We start from the raw sequence: 17492 nt of genomic DNA on the forward strand, positions 1-17492 counted from the left end.
TAACATAAAATATGTCTCCAATATCAATATCTGCACCCTCTTCACTCCCCCCTCCTGTGTTAGTTCCCACACCAACTCCCAACTCCCACGTCAATATTATTATCATTTTCAACTAGTGAGCCATTGTTACCTCCAAAAGCATTTGGATGCTGACCTTGTTAATTTTCATCTTCAACATCAAAGCTAAAGTGATCCTCATGATCACCATCATCAGCACTGTCATCAAATCTGTTATCTTCATTTGAAAACTCTGATTGATTGACCACTTTCACTTCAATTAAACCATCACCACTGTACTCACCATCATAAGGTACATTGTCCTCATCATTTGAGGTTATTTCAATTCCATTTTCTTGTCTGCATCCATTAACCACATACACATGGCAATGTCTAGTGCTTTGATCCACTACAAACTTACTCATTTTTATCGCATCTCCGTCACAGACTTCAACTTTCTAAGACCGTCCTTCAATGCAACTCTAGGTTCATTCCACCAAACTCTAGCATTGCCCGTGTATCCAAGTTCTTTCAGCTTAGTAACAATTTCTTGCAATGACCACTCATCTAAGTCAAACTGCAATCCTCCACTACCATTTTATCAAGATATTGTTTCCTCCTCTTCTACTAACCAACTGACCATCATGGTGGAGATCAACAGTAAACAGTGAATCTCCCATCACTATCCAAAAAAAAAATCACATATTTATCAGAAAAATTCTAAATACAGTAAATAGTTTAACCTACACTGAAAAAATAAAAATCGAAAATGGAGTAAAATCATAACATTCACATTACAGTTATGCGGGACAAGGATTACGAACTTTTACCTATTTTAGTGTTACTCTTGCAAGTTCTACTATTTAGCTTCTAACAATGTCAATCAATCACCAACTCCACATGCTCAATGATTAATTCCAGTGATGGAAAAAAGGCATGCGTGGAGAAAGATTCTGAAGGAGATGAAGCGCGAAGACAATGAAGCATGCGAGTGAGTTTTTGGTCATTATAAAATTTGGAAGAGAGAAATAGAGAGTCGTTTGTTCTCCACGTATTGCACATGCAACTCATATGGTCAACATAGTGAATATGTTGACGAATATTTCGTTAAATCAAACGGTGTTTGAATGGTAGGATCTAATTATAAATTTTATTTTTCTTTATAGGAATCTAATTACAAACTTTTAAAGTGTAAGGATTAATTTGTAATTTTACTAAAAGTGTAGAGACTAACTGTGTAATTCAACCTTATTATACATGAATAATGAAATTGATGAAAATCGAATTCACATAATCTTTTTTTTTGTAATTTTAACATGGATTTTATTATAATTTTATTGTTTTTAATTTTAATATAGATTTAATTTTATATTTTTATTTTATTAATATTTTATGAAACATGCAATAATTAAATATTGTAGTTGATTGAAAAGATTGATTTGTTATGAATAGGATTAAGTAGGATTGGATAAAAAATTTTAGGGTGTGAACAGATTTAGAATTAAGAGATTATTCTCAAAGTACAAACATAATAAGGTTGAATTTAAAATAAAAATATAAACCCACAAATAGAATTATAATAAAATTTAAATTTGGATGGTTATCTTGTCCTTATTGAGAATAGTAGATTGGTCAATAATCTTGATGGCCTCTTCCTTCATAGCTAGGATGAATTTAGAAATTTCAATAGGAAAAAGCCAAGGTTTACAAAACTTTTTAATTACTTTTTTATTTATTTCTTTAATTATATAAAAATAATTTATGCGTAATACGCAGGTATTGAGTTTTTTAAAAAGCTTATCGACTTATAAAAAAATTTTGGAATTTTTTTCAATAGTTTTGTTTTTGATATATTAATTACATAAAAAAGACACAATAATATTAAAAATATATTTTTTAAAATTACAAAATACTAATACTTTTATGGTTTGTTAGTTAAAAGGATTTCACATATTTTAATAACTAAAATTGATTCTTGAAAAAATTTAAAAATTTTGAAAACACATACAGCATTAATTATCTCAAAAAAACTGGTATTTTTATAAAATATAAGATAATACAAATCTCAAAATAAAATAATAATTAGAAAAACTAATATTTTTGACAAAAAATATCTAAAATATGTCAAGTAATTACTAAACCATAAAGATGTAAGTCATTATTAATATTTTATATAATAATATGAATATTAAATATTATGCTAATATTTTAATTTTATTTAAAAAATTTCTGATTTCAAAAAAATGAATATAAAAATGAGTATATAAAATTAATTTAAAAAATACAAAAACTTAAATGTATGATATTAAACTGTTTAGTAATAAAAATATTAATAAGTAAAACAATTAAAATTTAAATTCATCGTATAATAAAAAATAAAATTGTTATATCGCATAAAATTTTTTATTTCCATAACACATCTTGTATAAAAATATAATTGTTCAAAATCTGAGGCCGAAGCCACTACGAAAGAAAGAAGGAAATAGATCCAAACCGCTCGATCACAGATGAATGCTTCTCAGGAATTTTAGAGGAGTAATGTTAAAGTTCCTTACCAAACAAATTAAACAATCAGAAATTCAAATTTCAGTCTCAATCACAGGTCAGAAACATAATTTCCAAACTACACATAGACAATCAAAATTCAATCTTCAGACATTAAATGGACTCAGAATTCCTCAATTATATTTACATAAATAATTGACCAATCCAAAATGTTATATTTTTAAGGCCAACCCCATGAAATTGAATTCCCAAGCTCCGCTTACACGGGGTGGCTCTTCAGTTGTTTTCTCAAATGACTTGTCAACTTCCACAAAAGCATCATCAACAGGCTCGGAAGATACTTCTTCTACTTTCTTCTCTTCTGTTGCTTCTTCTTTCTTCTCACCCTCAGCTTCGCCTTCTTCCTTTTTCTCCTATACAATCCCCATCAACCAAAAATATTAACAATATATAGCAAAGGCAAATTAATTTGAAAAGAAAAATAATAGGAGTGCTTGGCTTCTTTGGAAGAAAAAATCTAATTAAAAAATATGATAACTTCTATATTATATTAGATTCAACAATGGTCTATTTCATTAATTTTATGAATATATCAATGGTATATTCTAGAGAGAAAAGGTTTGAATCAAAACAATATCCTTTATGTATAATGAAGGAGATTTTTGGTGCTTATAAAATTTTGTTTAATTTACTTAAAAATAAAGATAGAGTAAGGTGAGAATAGAGCTATAATAAATAACACTGATGGCATTATGAGATAGAAAGATGCAACGGAAATAAAATAATAACCTCGGAGCTAGCACCCTCAACCTCAACCTCAAGCTGAGTCTCAATATTTGGTGAAGGAGGATCAACTGGGAGCTCCTTTTCAAGAGAAGTATCCTCAGTCTCAGTCTCAACCTTGACCTCAGTTTCAGCCTCAACCTCAGCTTCAATATTTTTTGGTGTAAGAACCTCAACTGGGAGCTCCTCTTCAAGGGTCTTGGGTCTGCTAGCACAACCTCCCATTTTTGGAAAATAGGAGGTTGTGCTTATGTTTTGGACGAAGACGATGAGAATAAATATTATGAGAATTTGCTGAGGGCAAGGAGAAACATTGCAAAATAATGGAGTTATATAAGGCACCATAGAAGCATTATTCGGGTAAAAAATTTAGGAGCATATTTCGGATTGCCAGAAGAATTATTTGCCTATAATAGAGGAATTTGTGTTTGAGAGAGAGAGAATTGACCACTTCCACAGAAATTCATTTTTCTTGAGCATGGTCAATTTTTTTTTACTAATCTTGAGATCTCAAAAATATTATTAAATTTGTAAGTATAGCAAATCACTAAATCCCATTTTTTAATTTTGTAATTTGTAATTTGTAATTTTTTGTAATAAGGCCTTTATAGTGTGAAAAAGTTTTTAGTTAGGTTCTTCTAATAACAAAAGAAGGTTAAACGAAACAAAATATTTCTAGGTATAATCATGTAGGGATTTAATTAAAACAAGTTAAAATTGGATGCTAGTTACAATTGTATATAAAGTTGCATTATTGTTCATCGATGTTGTTACAATGCTTGTAAGGCCTATAACAATTCATCGGTGTTGTTATTGGTCATGATGGAGGACTAATATTTCATGGTTGAGGGTGCTCGAGAATCGGGGCTCATGGATTATTAGCCAATACTGACTGTGGTTGTTGTGGTTGATGTTGATGGAGGAGATTGGTTAAAGCTGCTACTTGGTTAAGTATGGTGTGGTGGCCATGGTAACAAGCGATAGTGATGATTAGATATTTCAGAGCGTCAAGTCTGTTGCTTAGGTTTTTGAAATTTCTTCACTTTTTTGTTTTCGATGCTTCCTTTGATTTATCTTGTTTGGTTGAATTGACAAATGTTTGAATTTTCAGTTGAAAAAATCTTTTTTAATATTTTTTTTTATTTTTTAAGGTGTTTAGCAAATTTTTAGTAGTAAAAGTAAAATTACTAAAAAAATAAATAAACATTTTTTTGATAAGCTATAATTTATATTTTTTATTTTTTAAAAAAAAGATGTTTTTCATATAATAAATAAATAAATAAGTACTTTTACATCGTTATATCTAAATATAATTAATAAATAAAATATTTTTTTGCATGAAATATCCAAACACAAAATTATTTTTACTTTTTCATAAGATCTTTTAAAAAAAGACAACTCAAAGAAAGATATTTTCTTAGAAACTCATCCAAACAAATTTATCGTCTTTAATTTGGGAATAGATTCTCTTAATTATTAAAAAAAATTGAGTGTAAAATACTAAAATGTGATCTTTAATTCTTCATTATTTTCTTTTTTATATTTGTTTTTTATCCCACTTATAAAACTAATGATAAAAATTCATATTTTACCCTCTTAATTATTAAAAGTAAACAAGTATAATTATCCGTACCATACACGTGATAAGATTGAAATTATAATTTTAAATTATTTTTTTAAAATTAATTTGAATTATAATAATTTGATTAATAAAAAAGTAACATGTTATGCATTTTTTAATCTAGTGTTAAACAAATTAAATATAAAAGTTATTAGCACTTATAAATCTATAAAATCACATTGTCTTTGATTCGTGCAAGGGTTTACTTATTAAATAAATTTAAAATATGAACAAAAAATATTTATAAAATAGAGCTAGCATCACTTGAAGAATCATGAAAAATAATCAACTTACCTTATTTTCCATGAGAACCATTTCCATGTAAGTCGTCTTGTTCTTATCAAATTTGGATGGAACTTTTCATAACCTTATATATTAATTTTGTTAAATAATATATATATATATATATATATATATATATATATATATATATATATATATATATATATACACACACAAACAACAACAACAACAAAGCCTTGTCCCACTAAGTGGGGTCGGCTACATGAATCAAACGACGCCATTGTGCTCTGTCATGTATCATGTCTACAGAGAGACCGTTTACATGTAGATCTCGTTTGACCACCTCATAGATGGTCTTCTTAGGTCTTCCTCTGCCTTTCGCCCTTTGTCCATCTTCCATCTCATCCATCCTCCTGACTGGATGTTCTATCGGTCTTCTTCTCACATGTCCAAACCACCTGAGACGCGATTCAACCATCTTTTCCACAATGGGTGCTACTCCAACTCTCTCCCTTATATCTTCATTCCTTATTTTATCCAATCGCGTATGACCACTCATCCATCTCAGCATCTTCATCTCTGCCACACTCAGCTTATGTTCGTGCTCCTCTTTAGCCACCCAACACTCCGTACCATACAGCATAGCCGGTCTTATAGCGGTGCGATAGAATTTACCTTTAAGTTTTAAAGGCACTTTTTTGTCGCATATAAAACCATATGCACTCCGCCATTTTGACCAACCTGCTTGGATCCTATGATTTACATCATGTTCAATCTCTCCATTATCCTGTATGATGCACCCAAGATACTTAAAACTTTTAACTTTTTGTAGGGTGTTCTCTCCAATTTTCACCTCTATATTAGAGTTTTCCCTTCTCAGACTGAACTTACATTCCATATATTCCGTCTTGCTACGGCTTATGCGCAGACCATACACTTCTAGAGCTTCTCTCCATAACTCCAACTTCTTATTTAGGTCTTCCCTTGACTCTCTCATAAGGACGATATCATCGGCAAAAAGCATGCACCATGGCACAAGCTCTTGGATGTGCTCTGTGAGTACTTCCAAGACTAATGTGAAAAGGTATGGACTTAAGGATGATCCCTGGTGTAATCCTATACCAATAGGGAATTCCTCTGTCACACCACCTTGAGTCTTCACACTAGTTGTGGCCCCATCATACATGTCTTTAATTGCCCGAATATATGCGATCCTTACTCTCCTCTTTTCTAAAACCTTCCATAAGACCTCCCTTGGTACCCTATCATACGCTTTTTCCAAATCAATAAACACCATGTGTAGATCCCTTTTATTACTACGATACCTCTCCATCATCCTTCTTAATAGGTATATCGCTTCAGTGGTAGATCTGCCTGGCATAAATCCAAATTGGTTCTCTGTTACTTGTGTCTCTTTTCTCAACCTTCGTTCTATCACCCTTTCCCATAACTTCATAATATGACTCATAAGCTTAATCCCTCTATAATTTCCACAACTTTGTATATCCCCCTTATTCTTGTAGATAGGTACCAAGGTGCTCTTTCTCCACTCATCAGGCATCTTCTTTGACTTTAAAATCTCATTAAAAAGCTTGGTTAACCAGTTGATGCCTTTTCCTCCAAGACCCTTCTAAACCTCAATCGGGATATTATCAGGTCCTACTGCCCTGCCATTTTTCATCTGCTTTAGAGCCTCTTTTACCTCGAAGTCTCGAATCCTTCGATAGTAGTCAAAGTTTTGATCTTCTTCCCTTGTGCATAATCGACCAAGACTCGGAAGAGTCTTCTGTCCCTCATTAAATAACTCGTAGAAGCAGCTCTTCCACCTTTCATGAATCTTCTCCTCTTGAGCCAACACCTCTCCATCCTTATCCTTTATGCACTTAACCTGATCCAAATCTCTCGTTCTTCTTTCTCGACTCTTTACAATTCTATATATACCTTTTTCTCCTTCTTTCGTGCCCAAAGACTGGTAGAGACCCTCATATGCTCTTGTTCTTGCTTCACTTACAGCCACTTTTGTCTCTTTCTTAGCCGCCTTATATTTTTCCCAGTTATCTGCATTGCGGCATAAAGACCACTCTTTAAAGCATTCTCTTTTTATCTTTATCTTTTCTTGTATACTCGCATTATATATATAATGGTAGTTTTTCTTAATATATATACATATACATAAATAAAAAATATATGAATTATATTTTGTTATACAAATGTAATTACTCGTGTCATGTACGTGATAAGATTGAAATTATAATTTTAATTTTTTAAATTAATTTGAATTATAATAATTTGATTAATAAAAAAGTAACATATTATGCATTTTTTTTAATCTAGTGTTAATTGGATTATTCTAAAATGTTTATTAATCGCTTTTAATAATCTACTTTATTCAATAAATTAGACATATATACTAAATGTGATCATAAATAATATAGTAATAGTTAATAAATCCACCAACAAATATATTGACTATTATCATACTATAAAACAAATTAAAATATAAAGGCTATTAGCACTTATAAATCTATAAAATCACACTGTTTTTGATTCGTGCAAGAGTTTACTTATCAAATAAACTTAAAATATGAACAAAAAATATTTATAAAATGGAGCTAGCATCACTTGAAGAATCATGATAAATAATCAACTTACCTTATTTTTTCCATGAGAACGATTTTCATGTAAGTCGTCTTGTTCTTATCAAATTTGGATGGACTTTCCATAACCTTATATATTAATTTTGTTAAATAATATATATATATATATATATATATATATATATATATATATATAATGGTAGTTTTTCTTAAAATATATATACATATACATAAATAATTCTATACATATACATAAATAAAAAAATATATGAATTATATTTTGTTAAACTCTATGTTACCGGTTATTAAAAATATTTAAATAACATATATTAATTATTTTTTGTTATAATTATTTCGTTTTATATATATAATTAATTTTTATTCTACAATCGTGTAATAATTTTTATTTTTTATATCCATATATATTTCTCAATCTCGACCTCATTTATACGTATATTAATAGTTTTTTTTCTAATAATGATGTTTTAATTTTTCATTTTCTTTTTTCACATATCTTTCTTTTTTTTAATATTGATATTTTAATATTATTTTATTTTTTAAAAATATTTTTTTAATAATTACATTACTAATTTGAAATATAAAATGAGAAAAAAAGGTGATACATATATCCAAGAAAGAAAATAAACTTAAAATCAGAAAAAAATTTATATTAAAAAATATAAAAATAATATATTCAAAAAGAATAGTCGTAATATATAAATTGAGTCAACACTTTAAATTTCTCTAAACCTAATTTAATCAAATACCAATATTAGAAATAAATTACTTAAAATAATATTTAATCTATTCTAGTCCTTAGACTCGTATATATTAGAGTCATTCTCGTAACGACAACTAACTGAAACAACATTGTAAGTTCAAAAGAATTCGTGCAAATTCAAACCATTCCCTTGTTCTTTGAAAATCTTCTGTATTCCTAATAGAGTTGAATCGCAATTCCTTTTATGGAAAAAGAGTTACGGAGGTGGCTTTGATGTGTTGGAGACCAAAATTCGAAAGTCACTATTTATATTTGAGTGTGACACCCATTAAACCCTAAAGGCCAAATTAAATAGTATCTCTGATTTTATTCTCATTTAATTCTAAATCAAAAGTAATAATGATTTATTTAATTCAATATTTATGATAATAAATGAAATGAGCATTATATAAGTTATTTAATGTAAAATAGCTTAATTTGTGATTATAATTAATATATGTATTGCCCATAAATAGATTAGGAAATAATAATTTCGTAACAAAATAATCATTCAATTTGAATTACAATTAATTGATTGATGAAAATTATAATAAATTATATGATGTTTAAATAATTAACCAAATCAATTAGTTGATATAATTAATTTATTATAATAAATTAAATTTAATGAGTTAAAAAATCGAAAAACACCATCAAAAATATGCTAGTGATGCCACGATAGTTTTATCATTAAGTGCATAAATTTATCAATAGAATAGATATTTACAGATTATTATATTAAACACAGTAATGCCAAGACACTTAAATTAAAAAAAAAAACCTGTGATGACTTATAATAAATCTATATACGAGAAGTAAAAGTAAAATAAGCAATTAAAAATAAAGTAAAAAGAGCAATTAAAAAAATTTAAAGAAGATAAAAAAGATAATGTGTGGAGTAGATAAAAAATGTATTGTAATAGAATATTAATATAATTAATTAATACAAAGAATAAAAGAAAAAAAATCAAAATACGATCTTATTAAAAAAATTTCAAAAAATAAAAAATAAAGAAACCTATTAATCAACTTTTATAAAAATATTACAAAAAATTTAAATTATCTTTAAATGAAATAATAACACCCTTAAGAATTAATAATCAAAATAAATAAAAAAAATTAATATAAAACAAAATCATAAAAAAATATTAACAAAATTAAGATAAAAAAACAAAAATTACAAATTACAAATTACCTGAAGTACAAAATAGAGAAAGAGAAAAGGGATATATAAAATAATAAGATAATAAATTGAATTAATTGATTTCATTTATTTCTTTGCTTTATAAATTATTTATTAAATAATTTAATATTTATCTCGATCAAATTAAATAATAAATTAGTTATAATTAATTTGGTTTAATGAATCAAAAAAATTTAAAATAATTTGATATTTACTCTAATTAGATTAAATATTTAAAGTTATGATTAATGTAATTTAATGAATCAAATAAAATATTTAATGATGAAATATTTATCCTAATCAAATCAAATTACATAATTTATTAGTTATAATTAATAAATTGAATAAATCAAACACATTAAATTGAAAAATAATTTAATTAATTAGTTAATACAAATAATTAGTATAATTGATTTAGTTTAATAAATCAAAAGAACTAAATGTGAAAGAAAGAGATAAAAAAAATTGAAATTATAAAAATATGTAGTCATTAGAATTTAAAAAACAATAAAAAAAGTTCCTTTTTAATTTTTTATTTATTAATTATTAATTTATTATAATTAATTTCACAATATTTATTATACATTATTCATCTTACAAATTAATATAATCAATTAATTGATATCAATTATCGATAATTAATTATAATTGATATAACTCATTTCGCTATACTTTCTAAATAAATAATTAAAAATGCACGTCTCAATTTTTGTTAAAGTAGAATAAAATAAAATACATAAATTGAGCAGATATAAATTTGAAAATTATAAAATTTTATTAACAACTTCAATAAATTAGTATCATAAAACTAGATTTAAGGTCTATTTTAAAATAATTACTGACCTTTTATTTTTTTAATTATTAATAATTTAAATAAAGTAATACCCTATAACTTATTTTGTTATCTATTTTAAGTAAATACTAATATTCTATTTTTCTAATTACTAACATTCTATCTTTCTTTACTTACTTATTCTAATTACTAACATTCTATTTTTATTTTGTTATCCGTGGAAACAATTTTTCAATAAAAAATTGAGCTCCTCCCAAAAAAACTAACTCTATCTACATTCCATTAGGTTGATCATAATAGGTGAGTAGATACAACCATCATTCAGTAAAGTAGAGTTTATTGCCCCTTCTTTAGACGCTTACATCCATGTAATTGAAACCTGAATCAGTGAAGACAACTCGATGAAGTATTTCATGGATGTGATGCATTGTAAACGATTCTGGCAAAAGACAATCAAACTAGAACATTAGACGATAAGAATAATTTAGAGTAACAACAATTAATAAATTATCAAAAGAATAATATAATAGAATGAGTATATGAAAAATACTATAAAAATTATAAATTGTACCTTAAAATGATCAACTTCGATGAAAAACGAAGAATACATTCTTATTCTATGAAGTAGTAAAAGAAAAATAATAAATATAAAAATATGAATTAACTCTCAAATTTAGATTCATGTACCACAAAAAAACACTATATATAGACTTTAGTAAAATAAAAATAAATATGTAAATTACTTATTATTAAGGTAATTTTTTATTATATACAATAATTAAACATCATATATTAGTTTTGTTTAAATTATATAATTTTATCATATCATGACTAAAATCATTATCTTCTATCATAATCAGAGAAATCTCTAACAATGAATAAGAATATTATACCTGATATACACAGATTGAAATAGAAATATGTCTTAAAATTTAGAAATATAAATTCTATTATATCTTCCTAAACAAACCTAAACAATTCTACACTAATAACCTGTGCTATATCATGTTTTTCAAAACTTATATTTAGGAACATATAGAATTTTAATAATAATATAGGGGTAATTGAAATAATTTATATATGAGTTTTTCAAGTTATTATTATTATTATTATTATTATTATTATTATTATTATTATTATTATTATTATTATTATTATTATTATTATTATTATTATTATTATTATTATTATTATTGGATAATAAATAAGAATTAGAATTATATCAATATTTTTAAAATTAATATAATTAAAATAACTAAAAATATTTAAAAAATTAATATGCGTTATTAATATCATAAAATTTGGTCATTTTATGATTACCTTCAAAAATTCTTAACGACCGGTGCAATTATATTATTATTATCATATATTATTATTATTATTATTATTATTATTATTATTATTATTATTATTATTATTATTATTATTAAAATGATTAAAAGTAGTTTTAATTGATAATTGATAAGTAGTTTAATAATGCATTAAATATTAATTTAATATAATTATAATGAAGATATGTTCCTAAATTAGTATAATTATGTATTATTCATTAAATATTAATTATAATATAATTATAATAAATATATTTTTTATAAAATAATTTAGAATAGAGAATAGAAAAGTTCATTTTGGAGGAAAAACAGAGTCATGAGAGATCGACATGTCACCTTTATTAGTTGGAAAAAAATCCAATTTTAGTATATTAAGTAAATTGAGAGATCCATTTTCCTTTAATTTTATCTGGGAAATGATATCTTAACATGTGCTTATGTTTTCTCTGCATAACGCGCACATTTAAGTGTGTGTTTGGATTCACGTTGGGTAAACTAGAATTTGAATGAAAGTGATTTTGTAGAATTGATTTTGGGTAGAAGTGAGTTTCTGCCAACATAATTTATGTTTGGCAATTTTTACTAAAATTGATTTTGATAAAATAAATATTGTTTGAATGATATTAGTTAAAATAACTTCTAAATAAATAATTAATTAATTACTAAAAAATATAATATTAAATTATAATATTATTTTTTTAATATTTTTATATAATATTTTTTATAGTACTATATTTTAGTATATTATAATTTTTTATTATTATAATAAAAATTAATATTTATTTATAAAATTAAAAATAACATATAAAAATTGATAACTTTTTAAATATTTTTTATAGTAAAAATTAATATTTATTTATTAAATTAAAAATAATATATAAAATAACATATTTTAAAACTCTTTTTATGTATTCTTAATAATCTTATTTTTATTATTATTTTAGGTTCTAATTTTTTATTAATTATATTTTTATTATTATTTATAATTAATTTTTTATTTAATTTATTATTTCTAATAGGAATAATAATACATATTATAAAAAATTAAAATAGTAAACAGTGCACAAAAATTAAAATAATTATTTTAGTACTCTCAGTATTTTTTATTTAAAAAAAATTATAGAAAAAACCAATAATAACTAACAACAAATCTAAACGTACGTTGAGTAAACGCAGAAGCTATAATTTTTTACTTCTAGAACGAGCTTTTGAGATGCAAAATCACGTTGATGTTCAAAGAAAAAAGAATTACCAAACATCAAAAAATAGCGTTCAAAATACCTAAACGCACTTTTATCCTCTTCAACGTGTTTTACAAACATACCCTAACTAGTTTTCTCTAAGGTATAGAGCAATTAGCTTGACTTCAAATGAAAATAAGTAAATAAATTAGGAAGGGCTTAAATAAATTAGGAAGGGATTCAGGGCTAATTTTTTTGTGTTTGTTATAGTACAATGATAAATTCATACGTATCGATACGTTTAAAATATGGATAAATAATAATAAATCATGTGGCATTTTTTTTCACATCAGCATTTAATTTTTTCTTTTTTAAATATATATTATATCAGCACTTTTACTAATATACCCCTTTAATTAAATAAAAATAAAAATATATTTTTTATTTAATTTTATAAAAAGTCTTAAACATCTTTATTTTATTGGATTAGACAAAAATACCCTTTTAAATAATCAAATTTTAGAATTCAATTAATCCTAATTTTATAGTTTCAATTAATTTAAACAACAAAACAAAAACATATTTAAAAAAAAAACAAAAATCAATCCTTCTTCGTCTTCTCCAATTCCTCTAATCATCCATCTCCTCTCTGAAGCAAAGCAAAACATATCAAAAAATAAAAAATCAATCTGTACTTTATCTTCTCCTAATATCATTCGTGCCCGGTCCCCTCTGAAACACACCAAAACGGTAAAACCCTAGCAATAATTGACTTCATTGATCTCGGTAGCTAGCCACCCACAGAATTTAAAGAACCTAAAGGAGAAGGAAGGCTAAACAACTCAACTCGGTAAACGCTACATCTTTCTCCTCTATGAAAGTTCTTTGAATGCCCCTTCGCCCTCCATCGTCGAGCCCTGTCCAGCCGTCGTCATCCAGCGCCTCTCCCTTTCTGGCGCCTCTCCCGGTGTGTCTGGTTCTGCCACTCAACAAACTTATTCCCATATGGCCAACAAGAGTATAATGAATGGAAGGCAGATATTGAGTAAAAACCATAAAGGTATTGAAGAGATGTGGTTAGAGGTTCTTGAGAGGATTAAGTTACTGGACTGAGAGAATTTTTGTATAAAGAAGGCAAGCTGATCTCTGTCAGTTTTGGAGCAGGTAAGCATCAATTCCTGGCTGTTCATTTTTGCATGTTGCTTTGTGAAGAATTAGGTAAACTGATTTATGTATTTGATTACACTTAATGTTAGTCAACTGAAGGGCCTTGAAGCAAAATGCATTGAAAACTTGCTTTTGGGTTCGTCATAAAGTTAACAGTGATTTTTAATCCAGTTATACAGCTTTTTATTTGCTTTCATAAGTAGCTTTCTTTTTTGTTTAATGTGTTGATATTGTTGTTATTATTATGGTAGGTTGCTTATGTGTCTCCCTCCTATTTTTGTTGTTTGTATTGACAATTAGTTACCATTTATTTAATGATAGAGATGCAATATTGTGCAGCTTCAACTGTGCAGCTAATGTTTAGTTCTCAAATGACGAAATCCACGGCTGAGAAGTTCACAGGTCACATTTTACAAGCATTTGAATCTGTTCTCGGAACATCTGTAACGATAGAAATTAGATGCGAGTCAACTAGAGATGCAGGCTCAACTGTTCAACTTCCTCTTACATTGCCTGCTACTGATGGTAGTTCGTCACACATTAGAGAATTAAGTGGTGTCAGTGTCGATGTCGCTCGAGCTCATCCAAGGGGTGAAATCATAGAAGAACCAGCTTCTCCAACAGAGCACAAGAATGATGCACAGCAAGTTGATGCTCATGCAACATCTTAGAGAAGTGTATAAGGTTCAAGTATAGGGCAAGCATCAGCTTCCCAAAGAAATCCAATAGTTAAGTCTCACTTGGACTGCAGAGAGCTTAGGGAACAAGGTCAAAGTAAAAGTATTGTAAAAAGTAAGGTATCTCTTGCTCATGTAATCCAGCAGGCGGAAAGCCAGCGAAGTGGGTGGTCGAAACGCAAAGTAGTTTCCACTGCTGAAAAGCTTGAACTAGAGAATCTATATGTTGCTTCTTTATCCATTTTCTTTCGATGTGTACACTTCATAATTCAAGGATGGTAGCTTGCTTAAAATCTCCATTAGCCTGGGTACTAGTAGTATTTTTCTATTTCAGTAAACTAGTAGTGTCTCTTTTGTAACTGCCTATTGATTCTAAAATTCTTACTCTGCAGGAATCTGGAACCAAGATCAAGGAGCTTACTTTGCTGGAAAGCATCAAGAGCAACCCGTCAGAAGGTAATCATATTTTGCATGATCTAAATTTAATGTTAGAATTCATACATGAACCTTTTTCCTTTGAAATAAATAAAAATAATATTTTATCCACCATCAAGAATATATTTAAACTTTTCAGGTAAGACTATTAACTAGAAATACAACAGTGTTGATGCATATGCTTGTAGTTTTTATGCTTCAGCTTCATATGTTGTGATTGTGTTGGTGAAAGTGCATATTTTTAGATTTTTTTTGCATTTACTTTGATTACTATACACATTATTGATTTATTTGATTGCATTGGCAGCTGTCCCGCTTGAAAATTCGAACCTGAAAACCAAGAGCATTGCTGAAGTTAGTCTCATGTGGGAGATGTCTCTCTTCAAAATCTCCAAGATAGTTTTGGGAATCTCTTAGAGAATCCATCCCACTGCCATTGTAATTTGTATTTGCCTGTATTTAGGCCGGTTTTTTTCCTCCTCATGTTATATGGTCCAATTTCATAAGGCCAATCCTTATTTTCATTTAGTCTAATAAAAAGCATGTAATTATATATCTAATGAAGAAAAATTAGGAATGTAGTTGATGTAGTTATTCAATTTTAGCGATAAGATGTATATTTTTCCTTTCAGGCATAAATTTGATGAAAAAATTAAATTTAGATTCAATTCAAAATTTTCTTAACTACTATGGCAGTATCTTTTGTTGGAGCTCTATTAACTGGTCTCAATTATTGCTTTGGTTGTTTTGTTGAACAAAAAATGTAAGCAAGAACTTGTCTTATTTCAAGACAAATCTGTGAGTTCAGTCTTGTGTCTTGAACCCATTTTTGTTAATTTGGTTTTATATCATATTAAGTAATGATAGAGGACTATAAAAGCGTGCATATAAACAGTATAGTTAGATGACTCAAAATTACCCACTGAGTTTTTTACCCACTGAGCTTTTTTTAGAATCTATACTCCCCTTTTATAAGATTGAACATGACTCAGAATTAGATGAACAAAATCAGAGAGTTACATTTATTACATAACAAAAAATAGTAACATGTAACTCGATATATTAAAACAAAAATGAACCTTTGATCTACTACACCTTGCTGCCTTAATCTACAAAATATATCTTGACAATTCAAGTCAAGAATACCAAAATTTGTGCTACCGATGAAACACTAATAGAATACAAGATATTCAATTACAAAATTTTAAAATGGAAGTGATGAATGATTGGGCTTAAATGTTGATCATCGCCGGGCGATTTGTTTCCTCCGGTTTGATAAACTTGGAAAGCACCTTCACATCACAAATCCAATGGAAGCATCAAGAGGTAATTGCTGAAAACATGACATGAAGTTGGTCAGCAGGCGAGTCGTAGGAGCTACACAAATATAGCAATTGAGAAATCTTATATGCACTACTTAGTAGTTAGTATACACTTCTCTTATATACTTATTAAAAGTGATTGATAAAAAGTGAGAGAAGATAAAAAAATCCTCTTTTATATCATAAATGAAAGGTGTACAAGAAAGGTGCGCAATAAAAGTGGTACATTTCTCCATTGACAAAGTATTAATGAGGGCCATATAGCAGTAGTAGTTGATAACATCAACATTCAAGCCCTGAGATGACCAAGACAAGCATTAATGATCTTATGATTAAAAAGGAAAAGTCAATTTATATATATATCTGTAGATAAATAAGTTATTATAGCTTCATGCATCACTTAACAACAATCCAACTGAGGGACTTACTTTGAAGATGTTGCTATGAAGGTTTCAGATATCCTGTTCATCCATCTCCTCAAGAATAACATATTTGCCAGCAGAATCTGTTGTGTGAAGTACTGCCACCTCACCTTCACCAAAATGGCCCTTCTGAAACTTCAGATATCTAAAATAGAAAAATAGACCAAAAAAACATATAAACAAGCATAATAAAATTAAAGAAAAAAGAATTTTGGAAGAAAAGTTTGCTGATGACTTATTTGTACCAGTTGAATAAACTGATACCAAACAGAATAGTGCAGAGACCGAGTCCTTTCACCCATGTAAATTTATCATGAAAATACAATACCGCAACCTACAAATAAACAGCATATAATCAGAAAGCGCAAGTAAATCTACAATCAGCAACCGCAACACTAAGAAACCTCTATCCTATTCGAACATAACATGCAACAGTTATAAAAAATATAATACTAAATTAATTCATATACTGAAG

General features: G+C 27.2%; 1 protein-coding gene and 1 long non-coding RNA gene across 2 annotated transcripts in view; one reads left to right on the top strand and one right to left on the bottom strand.

Annotated features, from left to right (window-relative positions):
• The window catches only part of LOC140174215 (uncharacterized), a 268666-nt gene that overhangs the window by 245659 nt on the left and 5515 nt on the right, over nucleotides 1-17492 (top strand). The gene's annotated exons all lie outside the window — the stretch shown is intronic.
• Nucleotides 2561-3598, bottom strand: LOC112704044 (uncharacterized). Its single transcript, XM_025755626.2, has 2 exons — nucleotides 3292-3598; nucleotides 2561-2915 (listed from the first exon to the last, which is right to left on the bottom strand). Exons 1-2 carry the CDS (start codon nucleotides 3508-3510, stop codon nucleotides 2715-2717), a joined length of 420 nt encoding a protein of 139 aa, XP_025611411.1. The 5' UTR covers nucleotides 3511-3598; the 3' UTR covers nucleotides 2561-2714.

Source organism: Arachis hypogaea, chromosome 7, assembly GCF_003086295.3.
Source record: "Arachis hypogaea cultivar Tifrunner chromosome 7, arahy.Tifrunner.gnm2.J5K5, whole genome shotgun sequence".
Lineage (NCBI taxonomy): Eukaryota > Viridiplantae > Streptophyta > Magnoliopsida > Fabales > Fabaceae > Arachis > Arachis hypogaea.